General features: G+C 38.0%; 1 protein-coding gene across 1 annotated transcript in view; it reads left to right on the forward strand.

Moving 5' to 3' along the window:
* Positions 1–8,119, forward strand: part of xxylt1 (xyloside xylosyltransferase 1) — an 85,159-nt gene extending 77,040 nt beyond the window's left edge. Inside the window, exon 4 of the mRNA XM_002937833.5 lies at positions 7,195–8,119. Coding sequence (XP_002937879.1) covers positions 7,195–7,591 — 397 coding nt within the window. The 3' untranslated portion in view covers positions 7,592–8,119. The remainder of the gene's footprint in view (positions 1–7,194) is intronic.
* Positions 8,120–14,542: the final 6,423 nt, after the last annotated feature.

A 14,542-nucleotide genomic window follows, 5' to 3' on the forward strand; every position in this document is an offset into this window, starting at 1 on the left:
AGCTGGAAAGGCAGTGGTAACTCTTTGTAAATATTAAGAGGAGGAAGTGCAAGACAGTTTTGTTTGTGTTTTAATCCTCTGGCCTTAGGAGCTGACACACAAGTTATAAATGCCAATCCACACTCACCAGCACACCCTGGCCTTTCCACTCTTTTCCGCCTGGTGCACAGTATTAGGAGAGACTTCAGGACTCTCCACCACAATCCAAACAGCACAAAAATACCGGCACAACAGGACTTAATTTAAGTGGGATAAACCCTGCTGATTTTTAATAGTAGCAAATCATGTAATGTTTCGGGGGCACGCCCCTTCGTCTGTCTTCGTCTGAAATCCGTTATCCAGAGAGTTTTGAATTACAGGAAGGCTATCTCCAATAGCCTTGTACTTAATTCCAATTAAGATATAATTAATCCTTATTAAAGGTAAAGCAATCTTATTGGGTTTAATTTATGGGTAAATTACTTTATTAGATTTAAGTTACAGGTATGGGACCTGTTATCCAGAATGCTCGGGACCTGGTGCTTTCTGTAATTTGGATCTCCATAACTTAAGTCTGCTAAAAATCATTTAAGTACTAAATAAACCCAATAGGCTTATTTGCTTAATTTGCTTATACTGGAGTCTATAGGTGATGGCAATTCCGTAATTCGGAACTTTCTGGATAACAGGTTTCCGGATAAGGGAGCCCATACCTGTATTACAGAAAGATCCCTTATCTAGAAAGGTCTAGGTGCCAAGCGTTCTCAATAATAGGTCCTTTATCTGTATTTCTAATATAGAATGGGACCAACATTTGTGACATTTGTTAATTTGGACAAGAAACTTCGAAACCTGGCAGCGGTTGTTACACAACATAGCATGCATGCCTAAGCAATACAATTCCAGTACCAGAGGGCTTTCACTATTGATTTATACATACAGGGGAATTTGTTAAATGTGGGTTTGTGTTTTAATAAAAATATGTTTTAATCCCTGCTGCTGTCCTCTAAATGTTGTCATTTAGGGGTTTTACCGCCCCTATTGTTGGCTATTGCTCTGTGTGGCAGCTGAAACATGTTCTGACCTTGTTTCACACAAGCTGACCCAGACAGGGTTACTTGTCCCTCCAATCTACAATAAACCAGTTATTTGTCCTTGCTCTGCTCAGGCCAGTTATTAGAAATTGCATCCATTGAACCACAGCCTCTCAGCAAATCCTTTCCGCGCAAACAAACTGGCATGTCATTCTTAAAATAACATCATTCCCTACCAAACACAGGAAGAAAAAACGTTGTAGGCTCTTCCTACAGACAGTTCAATAAGACAAAGAACTGCAGCTCACAGAAACAAATGCTACATTAAATATGGCATCACATAAAAATGATTCTTGGCAGTCAACTTAAATTCTCAGAGTCCTTTTAACCAAGCCATCTGCTTGAAAAAATTCTTCAGAAAAAGAAAGCTCTATCTTAAGGAAAAGTTTCAAACTAGTTTATAAGTAAGAAATTACTTTCACCCCCAAAGTAAAACAGATGAGCATAAGCATTTCTGCAGTGTCTTATTTATCTACATATATGTATTTATAGATATGTATTGGTGCTGCCATACATCTTCCTTTGCACAGCTGAATCGGAAAATCCTTGTGAATACCGTTTATAAAAGAGGTGTAAAAAGGCTTGCAATGCCATGAAGTGTAGAGAACTAGAAGCATATTTACTAAAATTGTTTAAGAATTGCTTGCAGCACATGCAATTTTACTAACAATTCATGTGTCTGTAGAAAATTTTCAGTGTCCATTGTGGTGTAAAGGTTTGGTGGCAATTTCTGGTATTTTTTGGCATAGCCACTCTTTGGAATAGGCATTCAAGAGCATGCACATACGGAATTTACATACACATGCAAGGGAGTAGCTTGGGATGCCTGGGCTTATACTTGAGGGCCCCATGGGAACAGGGTACTGGGGGGACATGGTAGAGAGGGAATCAGTTCTTTAACAGGTTTTTGCTGAGCCTCCATCCAGACCTAGACTGACAATCTATACATTATGGTAAATGCTAGAGGGGCTGCTGTAAGATTTCTTACACAGGCACTTTTTTTTTTGTGGTAATGCCAGGGCCTATTTTGAACCTCACTTTGGACCTGTCCTGCACATAATGCCTGTTAAGATGCATTAACTGGACATAAGTAATACAGATATTGTAGCGTGCAGTACCAGGTTTAATAACTGTTCTTGTAAAAGCTTAAACTATACAGAACTGTTTATCCGTCATTCTCCTGCAAAGTACTCCATGTTCTTTGCTTAAACAGAATGATTCAGAACTAGCTGTGTTAAATAGAAATTACAGAGCTCCACAGCAAAATTATTTATGGCCTGAAAACTTTTTACATAAAGTACATTAAGAAGCTGCTATTCCATTATGGCCCCCAGCAGCACCTACTCGTACACATTTATTTATAGTGAATGTTTAGAGATACAAAGAGGTATTGTATCTTTATCCTTATGATGATATGCTTAAGTCATATTTTAACCCTTAGGAAATATAAATCCTGTGATTGGGGCGTTCATTTTGTCCCCTGCTGGGATCAGTGTTGTATAATGTGTTAAATACTGTAGCACCGAGCAGTCATTTCCTCTCATTCATTGTTGCTAATCTGAAGTTTGCATCATGAAAGTCAAGTCTGATTAGAATTTTTTACTAAACCTACTTTTCAAGCGTTGATTTAAACTGTTCTAGACATTTTACCTTGAATAACCCTACGGAGCAGCAGCAAACACTAAATATTTAGTATGCTTCATGAAGCTAAAGACTGAATTTCACTTGCATTATACTGTATATCTATAGCCTCTCGGGAAGAGCTTGGGCATGACAGGAAAGGCTTAAAAATGTAGGGAGATGCACCTCTTCTGTATTTGCATAAAACAAAATTGTATATGGTAACACAACTAATTTACTGATGGAAAAATTATTAATTTGTGGAGGTTGTAATGTATTACAGGTATAGGACCTATTATCTAGAATCTTCTCTCTGCCTAGCCTTAGTAAGGGCCCTAGTAGAAAGATGAGGAATAAAAAGTAACAATAATAATACATTGTTAAGTGTTCAGTAAAATAAATAAATAATAATAAAGAAGACTAATTGAAGAGTTGATAATCTACATACAATACAAACACACAAGTATGAATATGCTTCTTGGCTAGTGAAAGTCCTGCTGGTTTGAATTTCAAGGTTAGCAATACAGTTTTGTTTTGTGGCTATTCTATAAAATAATTCAACTTTGGAAAAACAGTAAATCTGACAATATCATTGCAACAAGTAAACAATGACCAAGCAATGTCTGTTTTTGCTGCAAAGGTAATTCTTTAATGATCATGGCCAAAGGCCAGTTTTACTAACTGGCTAAATATTCTTCTTGTCCTAGGCTTGGTTGCTAAAAGCAATGTCTGTGGGGGTGGATGACACTGGGACTGTAGTTGTTACAAAGATGTAAAATTTTATGGTTCCCATGTGGCAAATGTCACCCCAGGGTCCAATTCTAGACTCTTGATGACATACAAGGGTTGACTAATGTAACAGTCATTTGTTCTTATTGTTTGTTGAATGATTACAAATACTGATTCATAAAGAAAATTATCTATAAATAAGTGCAAACACAAACTGAGCACTGCACTATTTTCTCTATTTATATTTATATTTTGTACAGAGCACAAACAGGGACATGTCCCTTCAGCCCTAGCTTTTTGTACTTTTTACTTTACGCAAAACAAATTCCCTTTGGCTTTGGCAGGCTCCAGTAGCCAAAAACAGTGTGAAAATAAATAAGGAATCAACTGCAAAATTGAATTAAAAGCTGACAGCTACAAGACATTCCCAAGCAAAGACAAAATTCACTACAAACAAACTGCTGTTAAGGGGATTAGGAGAAAAGACCTTAATTCGATGAAATAATTTTCCTAGTGTTAACATACCACATTTAACCTCTGAGCTGTCACAAGGCTTTTGGTGTTTTACTTAGAAAGGGAATTTTCTCCCCTCCTTTTTTGTGGATGTGTAGGCCTCTGTTGTGGTTCAACCAGCTGTGTCAAAATACACTGCAATAAATTTGGGCTTAGCATTGGTTATACTTGTGCTTGTTTTGGTGGTGTTAAAGTGGGTCAGACTCCATGGGGCATGTGGGTCACTCGACCCAATTAGCCTGGATTGGGCCACTGGTTAGGAAGCCATATCTGGCAAAGTATCCACACATTTGGTGACTCTCATTTTTAGTGGATACATGAATAAATTGATGTATTATGTCTGTTGCTGGTTCTGTCTAATCAGCTGTATAGTAATATAATTACAGTAATCATTGTCTTTCCTTTCCTTTAAAATGCAAATAGAACCCTGTCAAAAGGGTTTCAGATTAACTCCTTATGTGGCATAGGGCTGCTGGCCAAGGTGCTTAGAATTTAGCAGTACACAAAGCTATCAGACAAGCTAAAATATAGGAGGTAAAGGGTATTGCAGCAAGAAGTTAAATCCCAATTTTTTTATATGTAAATATTAACAAAAAAATGAAGCAAGAAGGGGTTGGGACCCTTAGTATCAGATGGAGGCCAATGATTGATGACAGTTGGGAAAAAGCAGAGATTCTACACAACTGAGGAACCAGCTAATCAAGGCTTCAAGTTTAATGGTCCAAATTATAATAATATGAATAATGATGAAGAAATTAAAAGACTAAAACATGTAAACATAAACAAAGGTCCAGGACCGTATGGTATTTATTCCAGGGTGCAAAACTATAAATTCCATGCAGGATGGTGCAACTTTGCACAGCAATATAATTAAATTGAAAAACTGGGCAGCAAACTGTTAAATGAGGTTCAATGATAATTGCAAGGTTATGCACTCGATAGTGCTTGGGGGCATCCTAAATTGAGAAGGATCTGGGGATTTTTGTGAATAACAAGCTGTGTAACTCTAGGCAGTGCCACTCAGTGGCTACAAAGCACATAAACTACTGTCTTGTATAGAAAAGAGCATTGATTAAGTTGAGAGGCAAAAATGTTGCCTCTCTGTATGTCCCTAATAAGGCCTCACCTTGAGTATGCAGTGAAGTTTTGGCCTTCCAGGCTTAAGAAGGATATTTATGAGCTGCAAAGAGTGCAGAGGACTGCAACTAAATTGGTAAAATGGATGGAGGATTTAAATTAGGAGGTTAGACTGTCAAGTTTGTGGTTATTTTCTTTTAAAGGAGTAGTTCACCTTTACGTTAACTTTTAGTATGTTATAGAAAGGCCAATTCTAAGCGACTTTTCAGTTAGTCTTCATTATTTGTTTTTCATAGTTTTTGATTTATTTACCTTCTTCTAATTCTTTGCAACATTACAATGGGGGGTCACTGACCCCTGAACAAAAAACCATTGCTCTGTAAGGCTACAGTTTAACTATTGTTACTTTATATTACTTATTTTTCTATTCTGATTCTTTCCTGTTGATATATCAGTCTTTCATTCAAACCACACCCTGGTTGCTAAGGTAATTTGGATCATAGCAACCAGATAGCTGTTAAAACTCCAAGCTGGAAATAATTAAAAAAACTACAAATAATAAAAAATGAAGACCAATTGCTAATTATCTCAGAATATTACTCTCTACATCATACTAAAAGTTAACTCAAAGGTGGACAACCCCTTTAAGCTAAGGTGCTTGCGACGGGACATGATTACTCTGTACATTAGAGGGGATTATAGGCAGTTGGGGGGTGTTCTTTTTTCCCATAAAAATGATCAGCGCACCAGAGGTCACCCCTTTAGATTAGAGGAATGGAACTTTCATTTGAAGCAGCGTAGGTGGTTTTTCACAGTGAGGGCAGTGAGGTTGTGGAATGCCCTTCCTAGTGATGTGGTAATGGCAGATTCTGTTAATGCCTTTGAGAGGGGCCTAGATGAGTTCTTGTACAAGCATAGTATCCAAGGCTATTGTGATACTAAAATCTACAGTTAGTATAGATATTGGCAAATATAGATAGGTCAGTATGAGTGTGTGTATATAGGTGCACTGGGATTCATTTGGAAGTTGAACTTAGACATTGACTTTGGTCTTTTTTCACTATGTATTTGGGTTTGAACTAAACAAAATTTTTATTTGTTTCTAATCAACAAACAAATGTTTGAGATCATAGAAAGTTTGATGAAATTTCCCCTTTTTGTAATACAGGTATCGGATTGGTTATCTGGAAACCCGTTATCCAGAAAGCTCTGATTTATGGAAAGCCTGTCTCCCATAGACTCCATTTTAATCAAATAATTCAGATTTTTTAAATCGATTTCCTTTTTCTCTGTAATAATAAAATAGTACCTTGTATTTGATCCCAACTAAGATCTAATTAATCCTTATTGGATGCAAAACAATCCTATTGGGTTTATTAATGTTTTACTGTTTTTTTTAGTAGATGTAAATGATGGAGATCCAAAATACAGAAAGACCCCTTATCCGGAATATCCTTGGACCTGAGCATTCTGTATAGCGGGTCCTATACCTTTAATACTATTGGTTTTTCATACACTAAAGGGCAGATTTATTAAAATGTAGAATGAATTGAACGTGGGTGATTTTTTCTGTAGTGAGCTCTAATTTCACATTTTAATAAATCTGCGCTGAAGTGTTAAACATTATTTTTTTCAATGGATGTTCAAATTTATGTATATTGTTTATAAACAGATCTGTTTGCATTGGTCAGCTAAGCCTCTTTATTTCATTCCCTCTTACTATTAAGCCTGCTACTGCCATTTCAAGCAGCAGGAAATGTAAAAAGTGTATGAGCCTTTCACTTTAAATAGAAATAATATCTATTTGAACAGCACCCCTCCCTTCACCCTTTGTTTTGATGGTTTTGGCTTTCAGATAAGTCCATTATGCAGGAGGATGTTCAGCACAAGCCGTATTGCATTTACTCACGCTGAAGAAAGGGATAAATTAAATCCTGAATAAAAAGAATATTTGAGCATATTAATGCTTTTTTACATTTTACAGTATAAAAGAACAGAAAATTAAAAAGGGGTGAAGGAAAATCCCACAGTGCATGTCCACCATTTATTTAGTTAGAGCTTTTGTAAACTTTGTGTTGCTGCACCAGTGCCATACTGTGAGGTTTGTGTTTATTCTGGTGATGATAAATAGTAACCTTACCAAGGTACCAAATTGTTAATTCCTTCTCTTTTTCTTGGGTAGGCATACATTTTGGCAGTATCGCAAAGAGAACCCATCAACCAAGGTTGGTGAGCCTCCACCTGACGGAATGCCTGGGTTCAACAGCGGAGTGATGCTACTGAATCTAGAAGCGATGAGGCAGTCCAGACTTTACAATGAACTTCTGGAACCTAATGCTGTTCAGCAACTTGCTGAAAAATACCACTTTAAAGGCCACTTGGGAGATCAAGACTTTTTCTCCATGATTGGGATGGAGCACCCAGAACTGTTCTATGTTCTGGACTGTGGCTGGAACAGGCAGCTCTGCACCTGGTGGAAGGACCATGGCTACATGGATGTTTTTGATGACTATTACAGATGTGAAGGCAACATCAAGATTCTTCATGGCAACTGCAATACTCCAATTCCAGAAGAATAATGCTTACAGCAAATGGAGGTTATTAGAGGATATTATAAAAACCCACTGTCCAGATCTAATTGATTTCTAGTAACCTCTTGTGCTCTCAGTGATACATTCACATTCTGCAACAAATTGCAAATATCTGATAACAGTGCAGTATCTTGTAATGGGCAGCACCCTCTATTTTATTTGTACTCCTGTTTTGTGAATAAATGCTATTGTGAAAGAATGTTTTCCTCATGACAACTTTGAGCTCATTGCAGCTTTGGATTCCTTGCACAGCATTTGGTTAATTCTGTATCAGGATTCAGACTTAGGTGTCATTATGACTGTAGATGAGACAACTTGACATCACTATTCATAGATGTTGAACTGAAGTCCCCTCTCCCCTATACATCAGTAAAATAGATGTAGCACAGATTATTCTGTGACAAAGATATATATTATCCAAAAAAGGAAAACTTGCGTGTTTTCATGGAGGTATTTTAGAGACTTGTTACTGATTTAGTGTGTCACGGAAGACTTTCTGTAGAAGGGCACAACATGTGCCATGTGTGATACACCGAACTTGCATTATTATTAGAGCCAGTGGATCAAGATAGCTTTATACATTGCTCATCAACTGATCTTTTGTTTTTTATTGTACAAGAGGGTAAAGGCAAACTTGTATGAGGATAGAAGGTAACTAATTTTTTTTGCACAATTCACTACTTATTTAAGGCATGTAATGTTATTTACATGGCAAAAATATGATACCTTGGTTATTGGATGGGAAAAAATACATTACTTTGGTTATTGGATGGGAAAAAAATACATCACTTTGGTTATTGGATGGGAAGAAATACATTACTTTGGTTATTGGATGGGAAGAAATACATTACTTTGGACATTTTTAGCCAAACTTAAGTGTGTTGCTTTAAGGGATTCTGTCATGATTTTTATGGTGTAGTTTTTATTAATAAATTACACTGTGTACATTGCAAATAATTTATTCTGTAATTTCAAATTTTATTCTTGAACCAATAAATGTATTTTTTTAGTTGTGTGTAAGCAGCCATCTAGGGTCTTTTTGCCTGGTCCTGTGCTTTTAGAAAGAGCTAGTACTGCACAATAGAACTGATAAGCTAATGATTCTCCTACTGTGTGTAACTGGAGGAGTCATGAGCTGGACTTCGGTGTTTTACTATTGAGTGCAATTATCACATGGGAGAATTTTTAGTAATACGGGTGTCAGGGAGCTGCTATCTTGTTTCCTTCCTATCAGGGCCGGAACTAGGAGTAGGCAGAAGAGGCAGCTGCCTAGGGCGCAAACACTGGGGGGCGCCAGGCAGGAACCTCTCCTGCCTACCACTAGCTCCTTTTTTATTGCCCCCGCCGCTTGTCAATACGCGGTACGGGCAATGAACTATCGTCCCCCCTCCCCCGGAACCGCGCATGCGCGCTGAAACGCGAGGGGGGGCGGAAGGTGCAGGGGCGAGGTGGCCGACCCGGTTGCCTAGGGCACCCGGTCGGCTTGGCCCGCCCCTGCTTCCTATTGTTTTGCTGATCTGCTGGAGGAGGGAGTGGGGGTGATATCATACCAGCTTGCAGCACAGGAGTAAAGCCTGACTAAATTAAAAAAAAAAAATGTTCTGTGACAGAATCCCTTTAATTCAACTGTGGTATCACATACCTGGCATAAAACCACATTTATTGGAAGAGAACTATGCACAACACTTCAGCATAGTAATTTTCCTTATTTGCACCTGAAAAAAAATTTTTTTTCTTAAACAAAGTGACTCTATGCCTTGCAAATAGCACAAAAATACTGGCACAACAGGACTTATTTAAGCGGGATAAACCCTGCTGATTTTTAATAGTAGCAAACCATACAACGTTTTGGGGGCACGCCCCTTCATCAGGCATGTCCCCGAAACGTTCTAAGGTTTGCTAGTATAAAAAATCAGCAGGGTTGATCCCGCTCAAATAAGTCCTGTTGTGCCGGTATTTTTGTGCAGTTTGGAAAGTCTCTCCTAATACTGTGCACCAGGTGGAACAGAGTGGAAAGGCCAGGGTGTACTGGTGAGTGTGGATTGACTCTATGCCTTGCACCCTGCGGTGCTGTGATGCCTTATTACTTTGGATCACAGTCAAACATATTTAGCAGCAACCATTTTATCTAACTATCTTATATTTTAAGTGATGGGTTATAATATAGTAATATCTTTTTTTTACAGTGATTGTGACTTGCATTTATATACAGTATTACTGGAAGGCACTATTTTTTGGAATTTCAATTGAAATGGGTTTTGAATAAGTTGTTTTTACTACATTGTGAAAACGGTTCCAGCCGCAATTTGTAATTTTAGAAACCCCAGGTCTTCAATGATTTATTTCTACCTTCAGTAACAACTGTAGGCATAATAACACATGGCATGATCCTACACTCCACCCTCACATCCCTGCCTCTCAGATCTCTGCATCATTCATACAGATAATATAGTACACTGCAACATTTGTTAGATCTTTTATTTAGCCATAAATAATGCACAAGATCTTTGTGTGTGTATTTTTATTGCTATGTACTATTTCTCTACCTCAAGTGGGGAGGGGGGTAACCATATGGGAAGCAGACCTTGTAACTTTTGGGGTGGGGGGCAGGTTTATAGAGAACTCATAAATGTTCTGTTTAAATCAAATAACCAGTTTTCTGAGAAGCCTACTGTATAAACAAACCCCTCCCTTCCTCCAGCTGCAGCCTTTGTTTGGCTTTGAAGCAAGGTGCAGCTCATTATACAGAGGGCTTAATTTTTTTAAGCACCTTGTTCCAGTAATTTCTCTGTTTGTGCTGGGACTGGTTGTCCAACCCCTCCCTTACCTTGTTCCATAGAGAAATGATGGATTCTGGGACTTGACAGCCCTCTGCTTCCCATAGTAGGCAGTACACAGATTCTCTGGAAAGCAGAGTTCACTGGAAAAAGTGAACGTTTATTTTTGAAAGTATTGTTTTTTTATTTTTCATCATTTTAAACAAAACCCAGTTGAATAAGCTCATGTACAAACCTTTGTTTTTCATTTAGTAGTGGCACAGTAAATGAGGAATTGTGCCCATCCCGTGAGTAAAAATATCTATACTCTTGTGCCAGAAGCATCTCTGACCCAGTTCTTTGTGCAGTATTGAGAAAATTTACATTATCTGCCTCCTACCCACTAGAAATTCAGCTGGCAGTACGGGATGCTTGAAAATGCCAAGCGTTCCACATTCTGACTTAAACTGATTTATGCTGATGAATGTTTTAGAGGCTTTAAAAGGGTTGTTAGACTAAAAACGAAACTCCAGATGAGTTTTAAAGACTGAACAGCAATTACTGCCACTAAAAGCATCCCTTCCCCTCCACATCCTCACCTTTCAGTTCTAACCTCTGTTAGAGGTTCTTCTTGCTTCTCTTATCTGGCTCATTTTATATGATCAAAAAAGAAAAACATGCCAGCTAATATTGAAGGGCCGTTCCACATTAAACATATGCTAACAGCTTGGACCATTACAAATGATGTTGTTTTTACCACTAAATTGCATGAGCTGAAAAGTAACAATAAATGTCTTTATAAACATTGGCCTATCTTGTTCTTTGTCTGCATGCTCTACTGTAATGTTTGTGTGCTGAACAATATGTCTGGCTTTTTCACGGCAAGCAACACATCTTTCCTACACGCTGCTAGTGGACCATGTCTTGTACTAGAGAACAAAAGTCTAGAATCTGTCCTGTGTTGCTGAAAAGTGAAACTGCTGAAAATTTAGCAAAATGCATTGATGTTAATAGGTGACCTTTTTTACTTGCCATTTTTTTTTTCTTTATGCAAACTCAAGGGGCGTTTTTTCTTACTCCAAATGCATTAAAGTTAATGGGCTTTTTTTGTGGTGACTTTTTTGTCTTGGCCACATTTATCTTGGCGACTGCATCTAGAATCAATTGCCAGACAGCTACTGTGGGGAGAAATTAGTATTGCCCTCTGTACACAGAAAGCCCATTTCAAAGCAGTACAAGCGACCAGTATATGATATTAAGCAACTATGCAGTTGTCTTGGTTTTGGTGTCTATTGTGCTTTCTAGACAATGTCATGTGCTTATTAATGCTTTGTTTATTTTTAGGAATGCCATTGACTGCTTTAAATTTATATTCTAAACTGCTTGCTGTCAGGGACCATACTGATACTGTTGTCAAACTTACATTTTTGTGCATCAGTTGACTTACACCCAGAGCACAGGGGATGTGCGCCAGGTCTGCTGTGCTCCAGGTGTAAGCAACTCCATGTGCGGCTGGGCAGCATGCCACCCCTTAGTTTGTGCTGCCCTAGGCCCGGGCCTTTGTGGCCTTGCCACAAATCTGGCCCTGTTGCCAGCAAGCAGGCTGCAATCGCACCTTTGGTTGTGATTATTGTGATTATCTGATTCCACAAAGAGGGAGAGTAGCACATCTGTTATAGGTACTGACCTGTGCTCAGAGCAGGACACTGCGGCAGCCTCTAACAACCAGAAAAAACATGAGAGACGCTATTGCAGGCAAGTAAAAAATACTAAAATATATTGCATTTAGCTTTAAGCTCAGTTTTCCCTTCTACAGTATCTATTTGCCCGTGGTTCTTTCCAGACACTTGCAGTAAAATAACAATGTGGTTTATTGATCTTGTTCAATGTTTGGGTCACTTTAAATGACCTTATGTTAAAACTGTGTGCTGGTCCCCTGAGGAAGGTCACACTAAGTGACAGAAAAGTTGAATTAGATCAATGTACCATATTGATATTTTACTGAATAAGTCCAGAGAGTGCAGTATTATAGCACTCAGACATTCGACTTATAAAGGAGTGCTTTTCATGGCATCAGTGTTTATATGTATATTTAAATAGATGAGTATTTTTAATAGAAAAGAAACATCCATTTAACTGTCCATAATATCACTTACTGAGACAGTATACCACTTTACTAAGTTATGCCTGAAAAAAGTACTATTAAATTAAAAAAATTATGAAAGTACAGTATTTTTTCCATGCCAGTCACTTTGCTGCTTGTAGTTAGACAACAGGTAATGTGACACATAGGGGTTAAATAGACAAGAAGTCAATATATTATTTTAGTTTTCAAATGAATTCTTGAGCCATCAGGTTAGTGAGCATAAATGCAGAGGATATATTTTGGCTACTGGGCAATAGTTGCCCCTTTTTATTATGCACATTGGCAAGTGGATTATACTACAGCGGGCCACAGGATGCAGCAGTGTTTTAAAGCACGGTTGGCAAAGAGACTCACTAACACTGGGCCCAACTGGAATCAGATAATGTATGTGTTTGGAGAGAGATTTGTTTGAAATGTAGAAAACGAAGTGCTATTATCCACAAGCCATTATGTCCAGTGCCACTTTGTAGAGTCAAGCTGCTGGTGCAAAATGTACTTGCCAATTTAAGGCTTTTTCATAAAGCAAATAGATAAATATAATGAAGGGGTAATTGCATTCTGTCTTGAAACAAATAGGTTAAAATTCAATGCAATTCACTTAAATGCTCCTCATAAGCCAACTGCAGTGATAAGTCATTTTGTTGCTGAAAAGGTAATTTGTCATGTTTCCCATCATTCTGAACAAGTGTTGTACTCAAGGCACACTGCTGGCTCCCATCTGAATGCTCACTATTCCCTGCTTCTCACATAAAGGTTCTTGTCAGGCCCAAGCCCTGAACATTACAGTAAGGTAATGCACATTCATCTCACTCATGTTTCCAAATCTTGGTGCTAGAGACTTGGTAAGTGTTAATCCTAACAAGTTACAGTATATAATTAAATAACCCAGTTCTTGAGTTCAGGCTTTGGATCCCCTGAGAAAAAGCAAATGAAACTGGGGCTGTGCATATCTGTTTTCCACCTGTAGGTTTCAACTGCAAACTCAACAATGAGAGAAAACCTACACCACTGTAAAAAAGGTGCAATATAAAAGTGAGGGCACTGGTATATATAGCCTGGTGATATGTATATTGTGCACACTGTTTTACTTTTTACATTTGTATGCTGTATATTATACAACATGTCATAGGTGTCTCTAAACAATAACAAGTATGATGAAAAAACTGGTTAATTGTCTATTAGATAAATCCTAATACTAACTGCCAATCTTCATACAATCAATGCTATTATGGTTACCATAGGGCAAGAGCTTTGGAACACAGTTTGATTACAGTGTTGTGAGATATATGTCACATATAGCAATGCCATTGTACAACTGCACCCACTGGGCCATATTTTTAGAACCTGGCTGCAATATGTGCATTAGACTCTGTCAATCCCACCATAACCCGCACAAATAGAGAGAATAGCCATTTCAAGCATTACTGATATTATAGAGTCTCTGTATTCGCAACCTGCTCTATCTGTCCATGAAAAAAAACACAGAACCAGGGTCATCATTTAAATGAAATCAACATGTGCAGCTAAATGTCACTGCTGATGAATAACAATGGGATGCAGGCAATATTCCAGCTTTCCTTACCTGAACACCTGGGTTATTTTCACATGACAGAGAAGTGACTGAACATGTAGCCATTTCTTCACAAGCTCATGTACTAGACATGCTTGGACTATTCCATGATATGAACATGGCAATTAAATGTAAATGCATCAGTTTGTCAACTAATGGGAAATAAAAGCATAAAATATGGAAAAATAAAGTATGGAATTCCTTTGTGCACTTGGCCATAGCCAATTATTGTTTTGCAAGGGGACCTCTGAATGTGCTAAAAATGCATGAAAGGGCTCCAAGATTGCAACAATTTTGAAAGGCTGAGACCCCTTCTGAGCAAAGGCACTTTATGTTCTTTATACTTGATGTTATTAATAAACTTGATGTTCTTTATATAATACAGGCAGCACGAGAACAAGAAGTGCAATCTTTAAACAGTTCTGTAATATAATAATCAGGGACGGGCCAAGCCGACCAGGCTCCTT

Source organism: Xenopus tropicalis, chromosome 5 (genome assembly GCF_000004195.4).
Source record: "Xenopus tropicalis strain Nigerian chromosome 5, UCB_Xtro_10.0, whole genome shotgun sequence".
NCBI lineage: Eukaryota > Metazoa > Chordata > Amphibia > Anura > Pipidae > Xenopus > Xenopus tropicalis.